Consider the following 17,042-nt stretch of genomic DNA (forward strand, 5'->3'; position numbering starts at 1 on the left):
GAATTACATTGAACCAATGTGGAATACAAGCTGAATTGACATCTGTGCCCAGTGGGTGTATTCAATTGCCTATAATGCTATGCTGCGTTTCCCATTTGCAGTGTAGTACAGTAGATTTTGGCTGTGTGGTGATTGGAGGGTTAAAATGATTGGTTGAGAAAAATGCCTGACCCAAATCCATATTTCTGTGTAGATCAGATGTTTATATATAGAAACAAAATGAGCAAGACAAGCAGAAAAGCCAAACAAGTTTATTTACAGACACAATATAAAGAATGATCCAGAATATAGGTTTTGTATCACTGTTCAAGCTGTTTTAATTCTATCCATTCATTTTCAGACCAATTCTTCTTAGTTATTTTTTACTCTATAAAATGTATGACATTTTGTGATTCTGAGTCAAACTGAAAATGTTTAATGTGCTCATACAGATTGAATACATTTACCTTGTGCATTTTGTCTTTTACACACAATCTGTGTGACTGAGTTACAGGTGAAAGAAACAATCGTCCACATTTTTTTAGGAGTTATGTCTTTTAAATATCATGGTAATTTGGGGCATTGCATGTACAGAAGAATGGTCCTATGCTTTCAGTTCAGTCAGCAACGTTCCTCTACTCTGTCACAGTTAAACACAATAAATACTAATAGAAACATACAGCATTCCAAGGCCGAGATCCACAATGCTTTCAAGGGTACAACATTGTCACAAAGGGAAAATGACACGATGCAGTGACAATAATGATCTTATTTCAAAACGGGCGATAATAGTAATTCCTTTCCATCATCTGTGAAAAAGTGCATCCATCACTCAATTCTCTTTTAAAATCTATTCAAGGTTCGGTGATGTAAAGGTTCCATCTCTCGCAGTGCACTGGGAACTTTAGCAGAAGCTGATCATTGTAAACATATTTCAGGGGTGGTTGCAGGCACACACAAAGCAAATAATAGAGTATCATCATGCACAGCATCACGAGTATGCAAATTGGATTCTATTTTACAGTAATTATAGAGTATGAAGTCATTTCAACAGCAGAAGTGGACCTTTTCTTAATGAGGTTACACTGAGTCAGCAGACAGTAAGACCAAGAGTTTGTTTGATACGATCCGTTAGATAAGTGATGCAGGGGTGAATTGCATATCTGAGAGGATTTGTACAGTTATATCATAAGGCAGCGTGGTTTTAAGACATGAATGACAGCGACAAATCAGATTGCTCAACAGTGCCAATAACTAGGGCCAGGGTGTTTTTCTCTGACTATGTGACCTGACCAGGAAAACCTCCAAGCCCTAGTTACAGTGTATAAGACACTATGGTCTACCTCCAGGCCCTAGTTACAGTGTGTAAGTCACTATGATCTACCTCCAGGCCCTAGTTACAGTGTGTAAGACACTATGATCTACCTCCAAGCCCTAGTTACAGGCTATAACATAATATAGGCTACAACTAGGACCTAGAGTGTTCCCAGTCAGGTCCCAAGTTGAGGAAACACTCCTGGCCATGCAGCGTGACTAGGACTGTCTGTTCTGGAGGTCAGATATTTTACTATGGTGGTGGAGATTATAAAATATTAATCATCTGGCCTTTGTCCAAAAACAGCGAGCAATTAAAACACCACCATTTCACATCAATAATATCCAAGGATATCTTCCAGTGTTTGGCAAGTTAGTTATACAGAAGAAAGTGAACCTGTGAAAAAGGAGTGTTAACAGTGTTTTATATGAAATATTTACCCATGTAAAACAGGTTAATGTAGCTGGACAACAGAAAGTTGAACTGTTGGATCTTTGAAGATATATTTTGGATTTGCTACAACATCAATAGTGTTCAGGCTTTTTACACAGACATACATAAAAGCTGCCTCACCCACAGTGTCTGAGAAAGAGAGCACATAGGTGGGTGGGAATCATAACACAGGAAGTGGCAAAGACAAGGTACATGAGGAGGTGAGGGACACACAGAGTGGCCCTATTTCAGTGTAAATACTTGTGCAACGTTGAGTTCAAACCAACATCTCTGTACAGCAGTAGTACCACCGAGCCACTAAGATTTCACAGAAACGACGTCACTAGGAAAGACCACTTTACATTAAAACAAGCAACCTACATTAACAGAATCAGAAATACCGGCGGTCGTTGGAGTTGCTTATTCAGCAAGAGAGTAAGAAACACATTAAGTAGACAGTGTTTGCATTAAAGCAAGCAACCTCCAATTCATGGAGCTACTGTAGAGAGCCCAGATATACGGTGTGAGTTTAAAAGGCTCTCTTGTCAACTGTAAGAAAAAAAACATTGTACCTTTCAATTAAGATACGAAAAATGTACAACAGACAAAAACAGATGGTGACTGACAACAGACAAAAACAAATGGTGACTCCCCACGATACATTGCGGTGTGGGCGTGACTCCGGTTCACAATCACGTGCAGGCTCCCGAGTGTACATGGAGGATGCCTCGCGTGTGCATGTGCAGGAAGTTAAAGATCTCGTGGGGCATAGCGTGGAACCCGGGGCGGGGCTTGACGTTGTCGTAGTAATGGTGCGTGATGAAGATGCCTGAGGGGTTCATGGGAAACGCCCAGAAGCCGTAGAGGTGGACCTCCTCGCACAGTTCCATGGCGGCGGTGACCAGCATCAGGCCGCTGCTGAGGCGTTTGGCGCGGACACCCTGGACACCCCAGAAGCGCTGGACGTTGAGCAGGTACTGAGGATGGAAGAAGAACACGCCCCTCTGGGAGTCAAAGTCGTCTAGCATGTACTTTACTCGGAAGGAGACATCAGTGTTACGCGTGTTGTAGAAGGCGGGTAGGACCACCGACGAGTTCTCATAGTTCTGAAGAACCTCGTAAAATGGCCGCCGCCACTTCTCTAGCTTCTGGAACCTGGTGGAGGAGAGGAGAGGTAAGCGATTTGTGTTTAAAGGAGGGAGGGAAAGGGGGTGTGTGTTTGAGAGGAGCGGATGCGAGTGCTGCAGCTCTGTGCCCCAACATTACATTTCACTAAGTGCACACCCATTGTAACTGCCGCCGTTAATACATTTCAAGTCTAGATGTTCTGTCTGTCTGTCTGTGTGTGTGTGTGTGTGTGTGTGTGGCACAATGACAATGCAATGTTAATGGCAATACACTTTTTTGGTGACATAGCCTACAGTACCTCTCTGTTATAATACTTGGATTAATCGTCACCAGATCTGTTTTGGAGCCTACATCAGCCGAATACTTCTCGTTGATGGGTGGTATGTTGCATCTTTGAATGAAGGAGAATTATTCACATTATTCAATGCAGATTCTGAGAAGACCTGAGCAGATTGAAAGTAGTTCAATACTATATCTTGCCATGTGAAATCTGCAGACAAAAATAAATCAGCTCAAGTGATGCTGGGAAATATTTTTAGCACTACGGGATGAAGATGCTGTGTACCTAAACACAAAATCTGCTGAGTCAATTTCCTTCCCACATTTGCTGTTCTTGATGATTCCTCCATTTCCAACAACAGCACATTTCTTGAACTGCGACTTGGAGTACGGCATGTCCTTTAAATGAAACGGAACCAGTGTCAGTTCCATCACTTTACGGTGGGAGGTATAGCATTGGATGCATGGATGACAGGTAGTCTTACAGGATGCTATACTATATATTGTTATAGTTGGAACACTCACGTCGGGGAACATCTTGAAGACCTCAGTAGTGATGGGCAGGATGCCACTGGTGTCCACCTCATACCTCAGCTTGGTGCCTGCTGGGGTGTTCCTCTTGGTCGTGAACAAGAAGGAGGGTGCATTACAGCAACGCGACAGAGACATCCTAGTGGAGAGAACAAAAGAAGGACGGAGTTCCTGTCGGATCCAAACAAACTGTAGTCGAACAAGGCTGCTGGAAAAACGAGCAACACTGCAGTCCTGGTCCTTGAGGAACAGAACTTTGCACCCCTGCAATAGAAAGTCTCTCTAGAAGTTGGGTTACAGTCACACAATAAAGATTGCTCAGATGTCTCTCTCTATACAGTATATCAGGCTATGTGATTGGTACTATAGTTCGTTATCAATACAACGTCACAATAATGTGCAGAGCGTTCGATTTGCCTGCTGGGGGGCAAGCTGACCCCTAGCTTTACTAAAACCATTGACAACTGTGTGCCGTTTTCAAGGGATTGCTAAATAAAAGTTAACTATTTGGTTGTAATATTTATATTTTAATATACTTGAATTACCATGCAAAACAATTGTGCACATTTAGCTCCGTTAGAGTTATACAGCAAGTAACTGCATGCTTTTCAGTGAACGTCAATTGATCATGTAATTTCAGATATGTGAGGGATGATAGCCTCACGATATTGCTCAATATTGGTTATCATTAATTGGATATTTGAGTGACATAAAATAAAAAGTGAACTATACCTGACAAGTATGAGTGGTTTAGGTTTTTCCCATCCTTTGTGGGCTCTGAAACTTGTACAGTTGGCTAAACATAGTAATAATTAGATATTTTGTTGTAGGCAGAACACATCGGAGTAGGATTCTATTGCATGTCTCAGCCCGTACTCTACACAGACCAGCATAACCAATCAGAGCTTCAGTATCCCTATATGAAAAAATACCATTGCCATATATGGATCTGTGCCATTCACTTTGAATTGGACTGTGTTTACAGACTAAGCTGTCGTGAGTAGATCCGCTGTTCTTTTTTTTTTGTTGATCAGAGCGAGTGCTGTATGTAGCTGTGTGTGCACATTTGTTCATATCCTTTGCTAGTTAGTGAGTTATTAACCTAGTAGTCAGCAATGGGGGAGTGATTGCTTCCTAAGGGAGCACAAAACATTACATTCCTAGACATCTTTGAAAAGCAAGTCAGGTAAAGGGCTTGCTTTTCTTAAAGGGGCAATGTTGAATAAGCGAAGTAGCCAATAGGCGAGGGTAGCATCATTTGTCTGATTTTCTATAATAATGGTATCGAATAATAATGCATTTTATTTTGTAAAGTGGTTTCTTGCATCAAACAACATTTTCAATCACCTCCTTGTCTGAAGGACAAGTGGATAAACAGGTTAATGTGAATCCCTACAATCCCTTTTTCAAAAGTCTCATGGAATGTAGGACTACATTGAACACCACACATTGGCTGCTACTGTAGCCTGAATGATAGAACAGCTATTGCCATGTTAAAATGTTATGGGATGCATTTTCTCTGTTGTTTTTGATGGTAGGCCACTCTGGTAGGCCGACATTATGATCAAATAGCCACAGTAGTCTACTTGATCAGTGTCTGAAACTGTAACTTAAAGTGGGTACAGCCTCAGTGTTCACAGTAAATGTGCGCTGGAAGTTGCACAGAATTTTCACAACATTCAAGTTGTGCTCAGCAGACCTGAAATTTGCTCAGTGCCAAAAAAATTAGGGGGAACATTGGACTAAATTTACTTTTTCTCCAACCAACATAGGCTTGCTGATCATAAAAAGCATTCAGCTACTTGCTGTGTCGCTCTGATGATAGAACTAAATGTGGAATAATAGGACATGTGTAGCTCTGATAGAACTAAATGTGGAATAATAGGACATGGAGGATTCCGGATTTCCTGCATATTACCTACTGATTCCATGAGACTCCAACCTTTTTATTGAAAACTAGTTCCTGGAATTTTGCAATGCTAGTCACACTAGATGGAGATGGATCGGGTTGATAATGAGTAGAAGTACCACAAAGGAGGAGGCTAATGTGTGTGATGTACGGTAGAAGACCACTAATAACGCGATCTCTGTGATGCCTTGAGAGTCAATTGTGCTTACTTGAAGTTGTTAGTCTCCACCATGTTCTGCTGCCACTTGCACACCTGCAGGTTCCTCCATCTCTCAAACAGCTCTGACGTCTTCACCCTGGCAGACAGCCAGGGAAACCCCACATAAAAACCAGACAAAGAGAAGAGTCAAGTGATCCATGTATGTTTAAGAATAAGGAAATGGTCCTATACCAGACACTGAGTGTACAAAACACTAAGAACACCTTCCTAATATTGAGTTGCACCCACTTTTGCTCTCTTAACAGCCTCAATTTATTGGGGCATGGAATCTACAAGGTGTCGAAAGCGTTCCACAGGGATGCTGGCCCATGTTGACTCCCATGCTTCCCACAATTGTGTCAAGTTGGCTGGATGTCCTTTGGGTGGAGGACCATTCTTGATACGCATGGGAAACTGTTGACCATGAAAAACCCAGCTGCAGTTCTTGACACAAACCAGTGCGCTTGGCACCTACTACCATACCCAGTTTAAAGACACAAATATTTTGTCTTGCCCATTCACCCTCTGAATGGCACACATACACAATCCATGTCTCAGTTGTCTCAAGGCTTAAAAATCCAGCTTTAACCTGTCTACTCCCCTTCATCTACATCATAGCTTTCACCTGAAGTCACCTAGTCAGTCTATGTCTCAGTGTATGTTCAGTATATGGTCACAATGAGGGGGTGGAAACTGCACAGGTATATAAAACTGACCAACAGGGGGATGGGGCTGCATGGAGCTACACTGCAGCATGCTACGTGGCTCTGCTCTATAATATGAATATTAAACACGCGCTGAGGTGTAACATGAGAATGACACTGGATTCTGTGGCTCTTGGTTTAGCATTACGCCCAGGCACTCCCTCTGACTGACGCCTTGAGTCCACCGTCTTGAGATGGTGATAGCCAGAAATAGGTCTCTGAATAGCTCCCCTTGAACTGACATTCCCCCTTGATGATTGTGGCATTTGACTTGCTCAGGGAGGTAAAGCACCAGAGGGCTTGATGTAGTGTAATGAAAGCCAGTCACTGCACTGTCACTGCTGGCAGAGCCATGGGCTGTTGTCTGTCTGTCTGTCTGTCTGTCTGGCACACTGGCCCTCAGCAAGCTCCTCATACAGGTGTGATAACTAGCTCGAACAGCCTCAAGAACACGTAGGCCTGTGTGGAACAGCCTCAAGAACACGTAGGCCGGTGTGGAACAGCCTCAAGAACACGTAGGCCGGTGTGGAACAGCCTCAGAACACGTGGCCGGTGTGGAACAGCCTCAAGAACACGTGGGCCGTGTGGAACAGCCTCAAGAACACGTGTGGCCGGTGTGGAACAGCCTCAAGAATTACGGTATAGGGCCGTGTGGAACATATCTCAAGAAATACGTAGGCCGGTGTGGAACAGTCTCAAGACACGTAGCCGTTGTGGAACAGCGCTCAAGAACACGTAGGCCGTGTGGAACAGCCTCAAGAAACGTAGGCCGGTGTGGAACAGCCTCAAGAACACGTAGGCCGGTGTGGAACAGCCTCAAGAACACGTAGGCCGGTGTGGAACAGCCTCAAGAACACGTAGGCCGGTGTGGAACAGCTCTAAGAACACGTAGGCCGAGTGTGGAAACAGGTTGTAAGAAACACGTAGGCCTGTGGGAACAGCCTCAAAGAACACGTAGGCCGGTGTGGAACACCTCAAGAAACACGTAGGGCCGGTGTGGAACAGCCTCAAGAACACGTAGGCCGGTGTGGAACAGCCTCAAGAACACGTAGGCCGGTGTGGAACAGTCTTAAGAACATGTATGCCGGTGCCGGATTCTGTTCTAGAGGTAGAGCTGCTGCTGATTGCACATCTCCATGGCGACAGCGGTTCAAGGCCAGTCTGGACCACTTTCCCATCTATCTTACTTGTCCTATCATCAAATCATTCTTTACAACAACAAAAAATCAAAGAACAAGGGATGGGCCTGAATGTTGGAACTGAGTGCACAGGCTTTGTTGTTTCATCTAAGATCTAAATTAGAAACTAATTTCAGAGAGAGAACACAAACCAGCAAGACACACAGGCCCTGGAGGACCATATCTGCCCATCACTGCATTCCTAACACAGGCGATACACTCACATGGTCAGGACTTTGACATCCATAATCTCCTGTCTGAGCTCTTTACATGCAGTGGAGTTGTAGTCATAGGATCCATCGTATGAATCCAGATACCTGGAGGGATAGTCACAGTCAACATAACGATTACACAATAATATGGAACAGACTGGGCCACAAAACACATAGTGGGTTCGGGAAAATATTTTATACATTGTGATACACTTAACTGTATTCCATTACAATTGGCTATACTTTAAAATGTATTATTATTATTAATCTTTAATGTAAAGACATTGTTGTGAGATGAGTGGCAGGTGTGATATCATTCCTATGGGTAGGGGACCCACAATATGTATCCTGGACACTTTTTTGTCACCAACTACCAAAGTTGGTGACAAAACAGAAAGTGATACAATTTCTCTGTTTTGTTTTCAGATTTTAAACATTCATTATTGTATTTTGACATGGGAATTTGGACTTGACATGGGGAACAACAATTAACACTGACATTCTCTTAACAAAAACAAGAGTCATTGTAAACAACAAAAAGAGTGTGAAATACATAGTGAGAAAGGGGAAGGGGGAGGTAGAAAAACCTTGTGGTAAATTGTGAGAAAATATGACCAAATCCTGATGGCAGGAGCATCTAGAATGCACAACCTTTATCATGGAGAAGGTGTGTCTGTGTCTTATGGCATGTACAGTATGTTGGTTAGAGTGAACTGCACAACTGTACAGTATGAAAAGTGACTATTGTATGATGCCAATGGCGAATAATGGGGAGGCTGTTTCACTGCATAGGGCAGACACAGAAAACTTACCCAGACGGCAAAACTGGTTACAACGGCGTCAATATGACGTCTCTTATGCCGTTATAGTCAAGTTGCACACAGTTTTTTCCCCATGTCTTTTGAACAACCAAGAAGGCCTCTTTGTCTGGTTGTATTAAATCTGATTATCTGACCAGATAACAACCAAAATATGACATCTTTCCCATGATGGCTTGGTCTTGTCACGAAAAGGGCGTCTTTATCCAGTTGTAACAAAGACCAATTTGTTGTACTCTGGTTATAAGATGTGTTCTCCACAAGTTTACAACAAGAACATTACATCTTTAAGACTTCATGTGCCAAATTTTGCTTTCTGGGTAGCCTGAGTTCATCAGTCCCTGTGTGGGCTAACCATAGCGTAGTCTCATTTTTCTACAGATCTCTTTGCATGTAGAAATAAAACTGAGGAAGATCACATGAAAATCTGCTGGTCCTACATTTGTACTTATTACCTATCTGGTATGAAAAGCACACCCACATACATACACATATACATGCACATGCATACACATAATTATCATGTACATACTGTACACAGTCATCATTCTCACTCAGATTCAAACCATTTGAGAAGATTTTACACCTCATTGAACTATACAAATACTTATCATAGATATATTAAGAAATCTTGATTGGACAGATACAAACTTTTACATGCTTGAGAGGCTTGAAAACCTCTTAACAAGAGGTTTCAGACAAGGAAATAAAGAAACATTATACAGGAAAATGGTATAAAACAAAACAAAAAATATAAAAACATCTGTTTAATATGGTGGTAGTGATTGTGTGACATTTGAGACAAGCACAATGACATATAAAGAGAAGTAAACTAAAGAAAAGTGAAGACATGGTCGTCATTTTAGATGACAGAAAGGATTCGACCAACATTTCGCACCTTCTCCTCCCTTTTGAGATCATCATCACCAGCTGCAGAAACAAACCCAAATCTGTGCATCCCTGTCAGGCATGGCGGAGAGCCACACGAGGGAGTCAAATCTCCCTCTAGGTGTATTTAAAAAGGTTTGTAATGGATAATGCTTTTGATCCATGTATAAGCTTTGGAAAGGGCTGCCCTCTCTGGCAGCCTGGGCTGGTGGAGTCTTGCCTGCCGACTGCTCAGCCTCAAGGGCACCAGGATAGGTGGAACGCTTAGGGCTTCTAATACATATTGAGAAGGTGCTTTCTATTCGGAGCATCTTTGAAAGTAGATAGCAAATAGGTGATGTTGAGTATCTCACTACAGTCACTCCCAACAAATGGAATTATGCCTACTGGAGGAAAGAGGGAGTGGCTGCCCAGCGGGCAAAACTGGTTGCAATGACATTTTGTACTGTTATTTTTTTAGCAACCATCAAAATATGTCTATCTGGTTGTAATTTGGCTCTATGACCAGATAACAACCAAAAAATATCTTTCCAATCACATCTTTATGTCGTCTTTACCTGGTTGTAATCTAGTTATAAGTCTTCTCTACCATACTAGAAAAACAATTTACAGCCCAAAAAATTATGTCACGTATCAAACTTTGTACGCTGGGTGAGGGGTAAATCAGTTGAATCCAAGATGGCAGTGATCACAATGTGCAACACCAGTGGATGAATTTGTAGAGCAAATACTATCTCAGTGAGATAGGATGAGGTGGAGAATGTTTGTGAAAAATATGACTGATGTGGTAAGCATGATTGATGTGGCTGTTGAAATAAAATTAAGTGAGGTTAAACACAAAAGGACAACATGACAGAAAAATGCATTTGAACAAGATGCTGGGACAAAATCAAAATGAGAAAGGAACAATGAAGCTGGTTGTCTGCATCAAGCTGATGATGCAGTGTATTTTGGATTGGCTTGTTATTGAGTAGATACTGAAGTGACCTAGAGCAGCATGTTTCTATTGAAAAAAAAACATATGTAAAACATACCTAACATATTTCCTATTTAGACTGAGATCTGTAGCATCTTAGCTTCATTTGGTTTAGCTCTAATGATGAAACCCGAATAAGTATTGTAGCCTAGAAGAGAAGACTGATTGTCATTTTAGATCATCCATGACACACTGGCTTTCTGCCATCCGTGAGGGATGGCCAGATGGGAAAGGGCCTATTAATAACCAGCGTGTTATCACGCCTAGTGACATTAGGTCCTCGAAGCACTGAAGCCAGAGACCTGCTGGGAAAGTGTCATATTTTTGTCTTCTCATAAGAGGAAAACAAAAGGAAAGGTAATCCAGGTAGGTAGCAGAGAGAGACGATGCAGATGTGAGAAGAGGAGATAGGGGAACAGAGAGACGTGTCCACTATGTATATGACATACACACAGAGCTGTGCAGAACGCACGAACACACAGGTTGAGGAGGAAAGGCGTTTGAGAGATGGATGCTGAATGGGACACAGAGGTACAAGGAGCAGCCGTGGTCCAACCAGCTTCTCAGGGGGATGGGCGTTAGGGTTTGAGGGTCGGGGGGGGGGGGGGGGGGGGGGGGAGAGGGGGGGGGGGGGGGGGGGGGGGGGGGGGGGGGGGGGGGGGGGGGGGGGGGGGGGGGGGGGGGGGGGGGGGGGGGGGGGGGGGTGAAGGGATCAGACAACATGCAAGAGCAAATCTGGAGTACAACCACCACTGAAAATATGAGAGTTTAATCCTTTCAGACCAATGAAAAAGAAAGAGGCATTCTTGGGTTTTTGTAAAAGTACTTAAAATGCCTTCAGACTGGCCTACCTTTGCGAGCGTTTTTTTTTCTTCTTAATATCGGCTAGGCAGGGTGTGACTATTACGGAGCTCTGTGAATCTGGCTGAAAATTCTGACGGAAACATCTGTCAACATGCAGACAGGTAAGTTAGAGTTAAACGTCAGTGTGAGTGGTTCCTGTGTCATCATCACCCCTGCAAACATCTCTACCAGGATTCCTCAGAAATGCAAAACAAGCAGAAGCAAAAAAGAGTTAAGTATGTGTTGCTGACTTCGTCTCTCTACTGGTTAGTTAGTACAGCAGATTGGTTGGTTATACTGGTTATGCATTGCGAGTGGAGGCTTCTAAGGCCCAGGCCACACATGCAGGGGGCTGGGACATCAGCAGGAAATGGCATGTTCTCTCTCTATCTCTCTTTTTTCCTTTCTTTTTCTCACAGGGGTGTTGTACAGTCAGTCAATCACGTTGGAAATGTACCTTTTCTTCCCATTTCTGGCAGGCTTCAGAGATCCATCATCCGAGAAATTAACAGGGCCGGTCCAATTTCCTGTCTCGTCTCCTTTGAGTCGGCTAAACTGTTGCGCACTATTAAGAAAATTAGTCAGTTTATTTGGGGTTTATTGTGCGTTAAGTACTTGAGAACTAACAGTCAGCCAAACATAGACACGCACACAGACCGATACAAACACTTCCATGTGTGCATGTATGTACACAAACGCACACACACTCCTATACACAATGCACATTTGTGCAAGCACGCACGCATGCACACACAGACACACCATACAGACGGATCAGCATTTGGCTTAGTATACCAAATCAAACCAAACATGGTTAGAATGAACCTAGATAATGTGTGCATGGTTGAAGTGATGACGCATCTAGAGTGTAAAAGGGACAGTGGCACTCAGTAATACATTTGTAATAAATTAATAAAAACACCCAGTCACCACATATTGATTACAGAATACAGAAAACACACTTGGGTTTATAACAGTGTGTATAATTTGTTATGTTTCTTTATGACATGAAATAAAGATGCTTCACTTGGTCCATTCATTGTGGTTAAACAGGTCAAACTTAGGTTAGTTGACAAAACTCAGTCGTCTCACACAGGTCTAAAACCCCTAATCAGTCACCATTTCAGGTCTAAAACCCCTAATCAGTCACCATTTCAGGTCTAAAACCCCTAATCAGTCACCATTTCAGTTAAAACCCCTTAATCAGTCACCATTTTCAGGTCTAAAACCCCTAATCAGTCACCATTTCAGGTCTAAACCCCTAATCAGTCACCATTTCAGGTCTAAAACCCTAATCAATCACCATTTCAGGTCTAAAACCCCTAATCAGTCACCATTTCAGGTTCTAAAACCCTAATCAGTCACCATTTCAGGTCTAAAACCCCTAATCAGTCACCATTTCAGGTCTAAAACCCCTAATCAGTCACCATTTCAGGTCTAAAAACCCTAATCATTCACCATTTCAGGTCTAAAACCCCTAATCAGTCACCATTTCAGGTCTAAAACCCCTAATCAGTCACCATTTCAGGTCTAAAACCCTTAATCAGTCACCATTTCAGGGGTTTTTGTCCAATCTGCAGAATATCTTAGTTCTGTAGGTTAGCCTATAGGAGTACTTTTGCCCATTATGCTCATGCACAATCTGAAAAACCCACAACGCATTATATAAATTAGAACCACATTTTTATGGTTAAGGGGTTACATAGAGAACAGACAAACTGAAAGATACTTTACGCTTTACAGACAAAAGCGACATTTAGAACAACGTTGAAAGGTGCATAGCACCTGTACCCTCCCAGGCCACGACGCTGACCCCTACTAGACTAGACAGATTCCATCTCCTCCCTGAGTAACATGGGTGGATTGAACAGATTTTGTCAAAATCGCATAAGGCAAATCCAAATATCCCAACCCGTAAGAAATCAAAATGATTTAATTCAAAGACTAACTGTATTGCGTAAAAGGGACATGTTTGATTTAATTCATCATATGTGTAGAGTAATGGCATGACCCAACTCACTAAGAAAAACAACAACATATGAATCTAAATAAAACCATTTGAGCATTCATGCCATTGTGCATTTAATCCTTTATTTCTGGTCCATTAAGGCCTGGTGGACAGCACAGTGTAGCACTACAGTGTACTGGCAAATAATCTTACACATAAAGCCCATCTGTAAGCACATTATGTGATAAAATTAACACTGCTTTTTGGGCTGCATGTCAATATTGCAGGCCCATTTGGCTTCTCAGAGAGCCACTTAAAAACCTCAATGACACCGCCCCCATGGCTGTTGCAGTCAGGGTGGAGTGCACTAAAACAGGACATGGATTTAAGGGCTCTGGATCTTCTATGTGATGCTCCTAAATTAAAGAAACCATGCAGCGGGTGCAGCCACTGCACACCTGCAGACTATCAATTATCTACAGTAGAGCAGTAGAGGCTGGTGGGAGGAGCTATAGGAGGACGGGTCATTGTAATAGCTGGAATGGAATAAATGGAACGGTATCAAACCACGTTTGATGCCGTTCCATTAATTCCATTCCAGCCATTACAATGAGCCCATCCTCCTATAGCTCCTTCCACCAGCCACTGCTACAGAGGGATGCAGTGTCTCTAAAAAGGCCAAACAGTTTCTTTCCCAACAGAATAACTGCTGACTTGCTCCCATCCTGTTGAGTCTATCAATTTTGCTTCCTGTCCGTTGAGCTAAGAGTCTTATTATCAGCCTGTCAATTTTAATATTATATTAGGCGTACCCAAATCATTGAGGGTAAAACAAAGTCTGCAAAATTAAAAAGATCAAAATGGCAGCCCACGACTTAATTCTGTCTACAGCTGCAAAAATATGAAATAGTCTTGGAGTAATGGAGGACTTTGCTGCTGGTTATTCTAACATAGTGCTCTCTGCAACTGTCATTTTTGCATTGAAGCTTAAGTGTCTCTATCTTTTCCAGACCCACAGAATTTGGCCAATTGCAAAGATGGTTTACTGAGATCCTGGGGCATGAGAGAATCTCATGAGATTGAGACCCATGTACTCAGGCATCGTTTGGCTGGGCTACGTGTTGGGAGGGGTTGTACCTGTTGCAACGACTTTAGCTTGTTGTCATCGTTTCAGCATAGGGGGGGGGGCGAGAATATCTCACAGTGACATCATTTTCAAGACTCTCTCTCTCTCTCCCGCTCTCTTTCTTTCTGTGTGTGTGTGTGAGTGTTACTGTGTAGCAAAATGGCTGCTGTTGTTGCCCACTGGCTGGGTCCGTTGTGACTGTAGCCCATTCCCCTCTGTCCCAGTCGGTGTGCTAGGAGTGCGGGGCAGGAAGGCAGATAGGTAGATAGATAGAGATATTGCTGGGGCTGGATTCATGCCATCTCAGCCACAGTGTCAGGATGCCATGAATCCATAGGATGTCATCAGAGTAGTCCGCGCAGGACACACACACACAGGTGAGGGGGCTTTGGGCAGGGGGGGGGGCACAGTTAGAATGCAGCACATGTATGTTTGTTGTAAGGCAAAGTCATAATGCACTGTCTGAGGGGGGAGGGGGTTTAGTGTGACAATTGTTCTTATTTTGGGAGGGGGGGTTAATTATCTGAAGATGAAAATATCTCAGCTTCTCAGCATCTGCTCGTCTCACAATGAAAAACATCCCAGAAGATAATGCAGAAGTCAATGCCTTCCCGTGATTAATAATAACATCTTTCGCTATGGGTGCTACTAGCTAAAATAGATTGCAGAAGAAAAGGTCTAGTCCTTATTAGAAAAGATATTGCTGTTGCAAAGGTGTTACAAAACATCTTAGGAATGCATTGCAGCAGCAGTGCATGGCTATGTGTGCATTGAAGCCCACAGGGTAGTAACTAATATTGAATATGACAATAAACCCTTTGACATAACATGTAGAAATGATCAACATTTAGTGAAATTACTGATCAATAAACTGCATCAATAGATTTTTTTTTTTTACTCTGATGCTGATAGCCTAAGCCTTATGTAAGAAGATGCATGACCAATACAGCTGAAAATCAAAGACAAAATCAAATAAAAGGGAGTACACTACCATAAACAACTGGAGCACTGTGTATGGCATGAATGTGATGCTTCATTTTCAGAAAAATATCAAACATAAATATCATGAGAAAAGTTTCAATATGCTACTGGAAAAATGGAAGGCTGGTTGCTATTGTTCTTTTCAGCCATTTAGCTTATTTTCCCCTTCATGCAGCAAATACTACAACCACTAGGCTACTCCCACATTTACACTGAATTACAATAATGACAGTATTACTAGGCCTACAATTATAACAATAACAGAGACATTTGCTTCACAAAATTGAAAAATATCAGGCTGTCCCTTACATTTCAACATTATGAAATTGTTTACAATTGAGTCTTGCAACCTCCTCTTCAGATGAATGGCAAATTATTTGACTTGGGCCTATAGGCTACATGTAGAATATATTTCACAGCGCTTACCTTTTAATGTAGTTTTTGCCATAAAGAATCTGTTGTAAAAGTGTAACCAGTCCAAATGCGCAAATGAATATAAAACAAAGCGACCTATTGCCGAGTAAATCTCTACCCGACGTAGGGTCGGAGTATCCCATTCTTCGGCGCAGCATCCGCTGGTGCCCAAAACTCCAGAATTAGCCTTCTCTCGGCGCAGCATTCAGAATCAATCACACAGGTTTATCGTGAAAGCATTCGTGAGGACATTGTCCAAATGTCTTTATGATATGTTTACTAACCTATCCTTCGCTGCGGTCACAGCATTGATCTCATTGGCCTATATAAATCATATAAATATAGGCTACGATTCCGGACGGAAAGTGATTTGGTTAGAAATTGTAGAATACAAATATTCTACCTTCTGGTATTTTGCAAGGCTGATGGTACACAAAACATGAAATGTTTCGTCAAAAATGCCTGACATTTCTTTGAGATCAGGGCGATAACCTCTCGAGTGGGAGGTGTGCTCAATCGAGAGGCTGGACAGACAATGGCAGGCAATGCAGATGGATAGAATTCTTTCTTTTGCCCAACGCAGTTAAGCAAAAACCACGCCCCGTTATCCAGAAGGGCGTTCTACAACGCTGTGAGCTCGAAGTGAATATCACGTAGCGCAAAATTCAGTCACTGATTAATATTAATAACGTGGACCGAGCTAGCCATTACCGTCCCTTAACGCTCAAAGACAGATTCAATGGCTGTAGCATAGCGTATTCGACTGAATTAGTTTTATTTCATTTAACCAGGCAAGTCAGTTAAGAACAAATTCTTATTTATAATGACGGCCAACGCATAGCCAATTGTGCGCAGCCCTATGGGACTCCCAATCACGGCCAGATGTGATGCAGCCACTGCACCACTCGGGAGCCCATGATTAGCTAATAAATATTTGAGAAATTATGAATAATAAGCATATGCTTTTACCGGATAATAGACTACTAATGATAATATAACAACTTCCAATAACGTTAAGTAACCTAGGTAATTTAGCGGACCTTCAATTGAGGGAATTCAGCAGAGTTCTCAGATATTTTTATAACTCTTTGAAACTCTGAAAATAAATACATGGGCAAATGTTACCAAATGTAACAGTATAGCTTCCGTCCCTCTCCTGGCCCCTACCTGGGCTCGAACCAG

At 42.4% G+C, this 17,042-nt stretch overlaps 1 protein-coding gene across 3 annotated transcripts; it reads right to left on the bottom strand.

The window, feature by feature from the left end:
- Positions 1-235: 235 nt before the first annotated feature.
- On the bottom strand, positions 236-16,410 carry st8sia5 (ST8 alpha-N-acetyl-neuraminide alpha-2,8-sialyltransferase 5). Of its 3 annotated transcripts, XM_023984414.2 has the most exons (10): positions 15,873-16,410; positions 11,849-11,956; positions 11,400-11,495; positions 7,879-7,971; positions 5,783-5,869; positions 3,659-3,803; positions 3,420-3,532; positions 3,153-3,245; positions 1,405-2,881; positions 236-1,281 (listed from the first exon to the last, which is right to left on the bottom strand). In XM_023984414.2, exons 1-9 carry the CDS (start codon positions 16,016-16,018, stop codon positions 2,419-2,421), a joined length of 1,344 nt encoding a protein of 447 aa, XP_023840182.1. In that variant the 5' UTR covers positions 16,019-16,410; the 3' UTR covers positions 236-1,281; positions 1,405-2,418. The 3 variants fall into 3 exon arrangements, with proteins under 3 accessions (XP_023840182.1, XP_023840184.1, XP_023840185.1); XM_023984416.2 differs by lacking the exon at positions 11,400-11,495; XM_023984417.2 differs by lacking the exons at positions 11,400-11,495; positions 11,849-11,956 and having other exon boundaries at positions 15,873-16,409.
- Between the last annotated feature and the right edge of the window lie 632 nt (positions 16,411-17,042).

Source organism: Salvelinus sp. IW2-2015, linkage group LG4q.1:29, assembly GCF_002910315.2.
Source record: "Salvelinus sp. IW2-2015 linkage group LG4q.1:29, ASM291031v2, whole genome shotgun sequence".
NCBI classification, from domain to species: Eukaryota; Metazoa; Chordata; class Actinopteri; order Salmoniformes; family Salmonidae; genus Salvelinus; species Salvelinus sp. IW2-2015.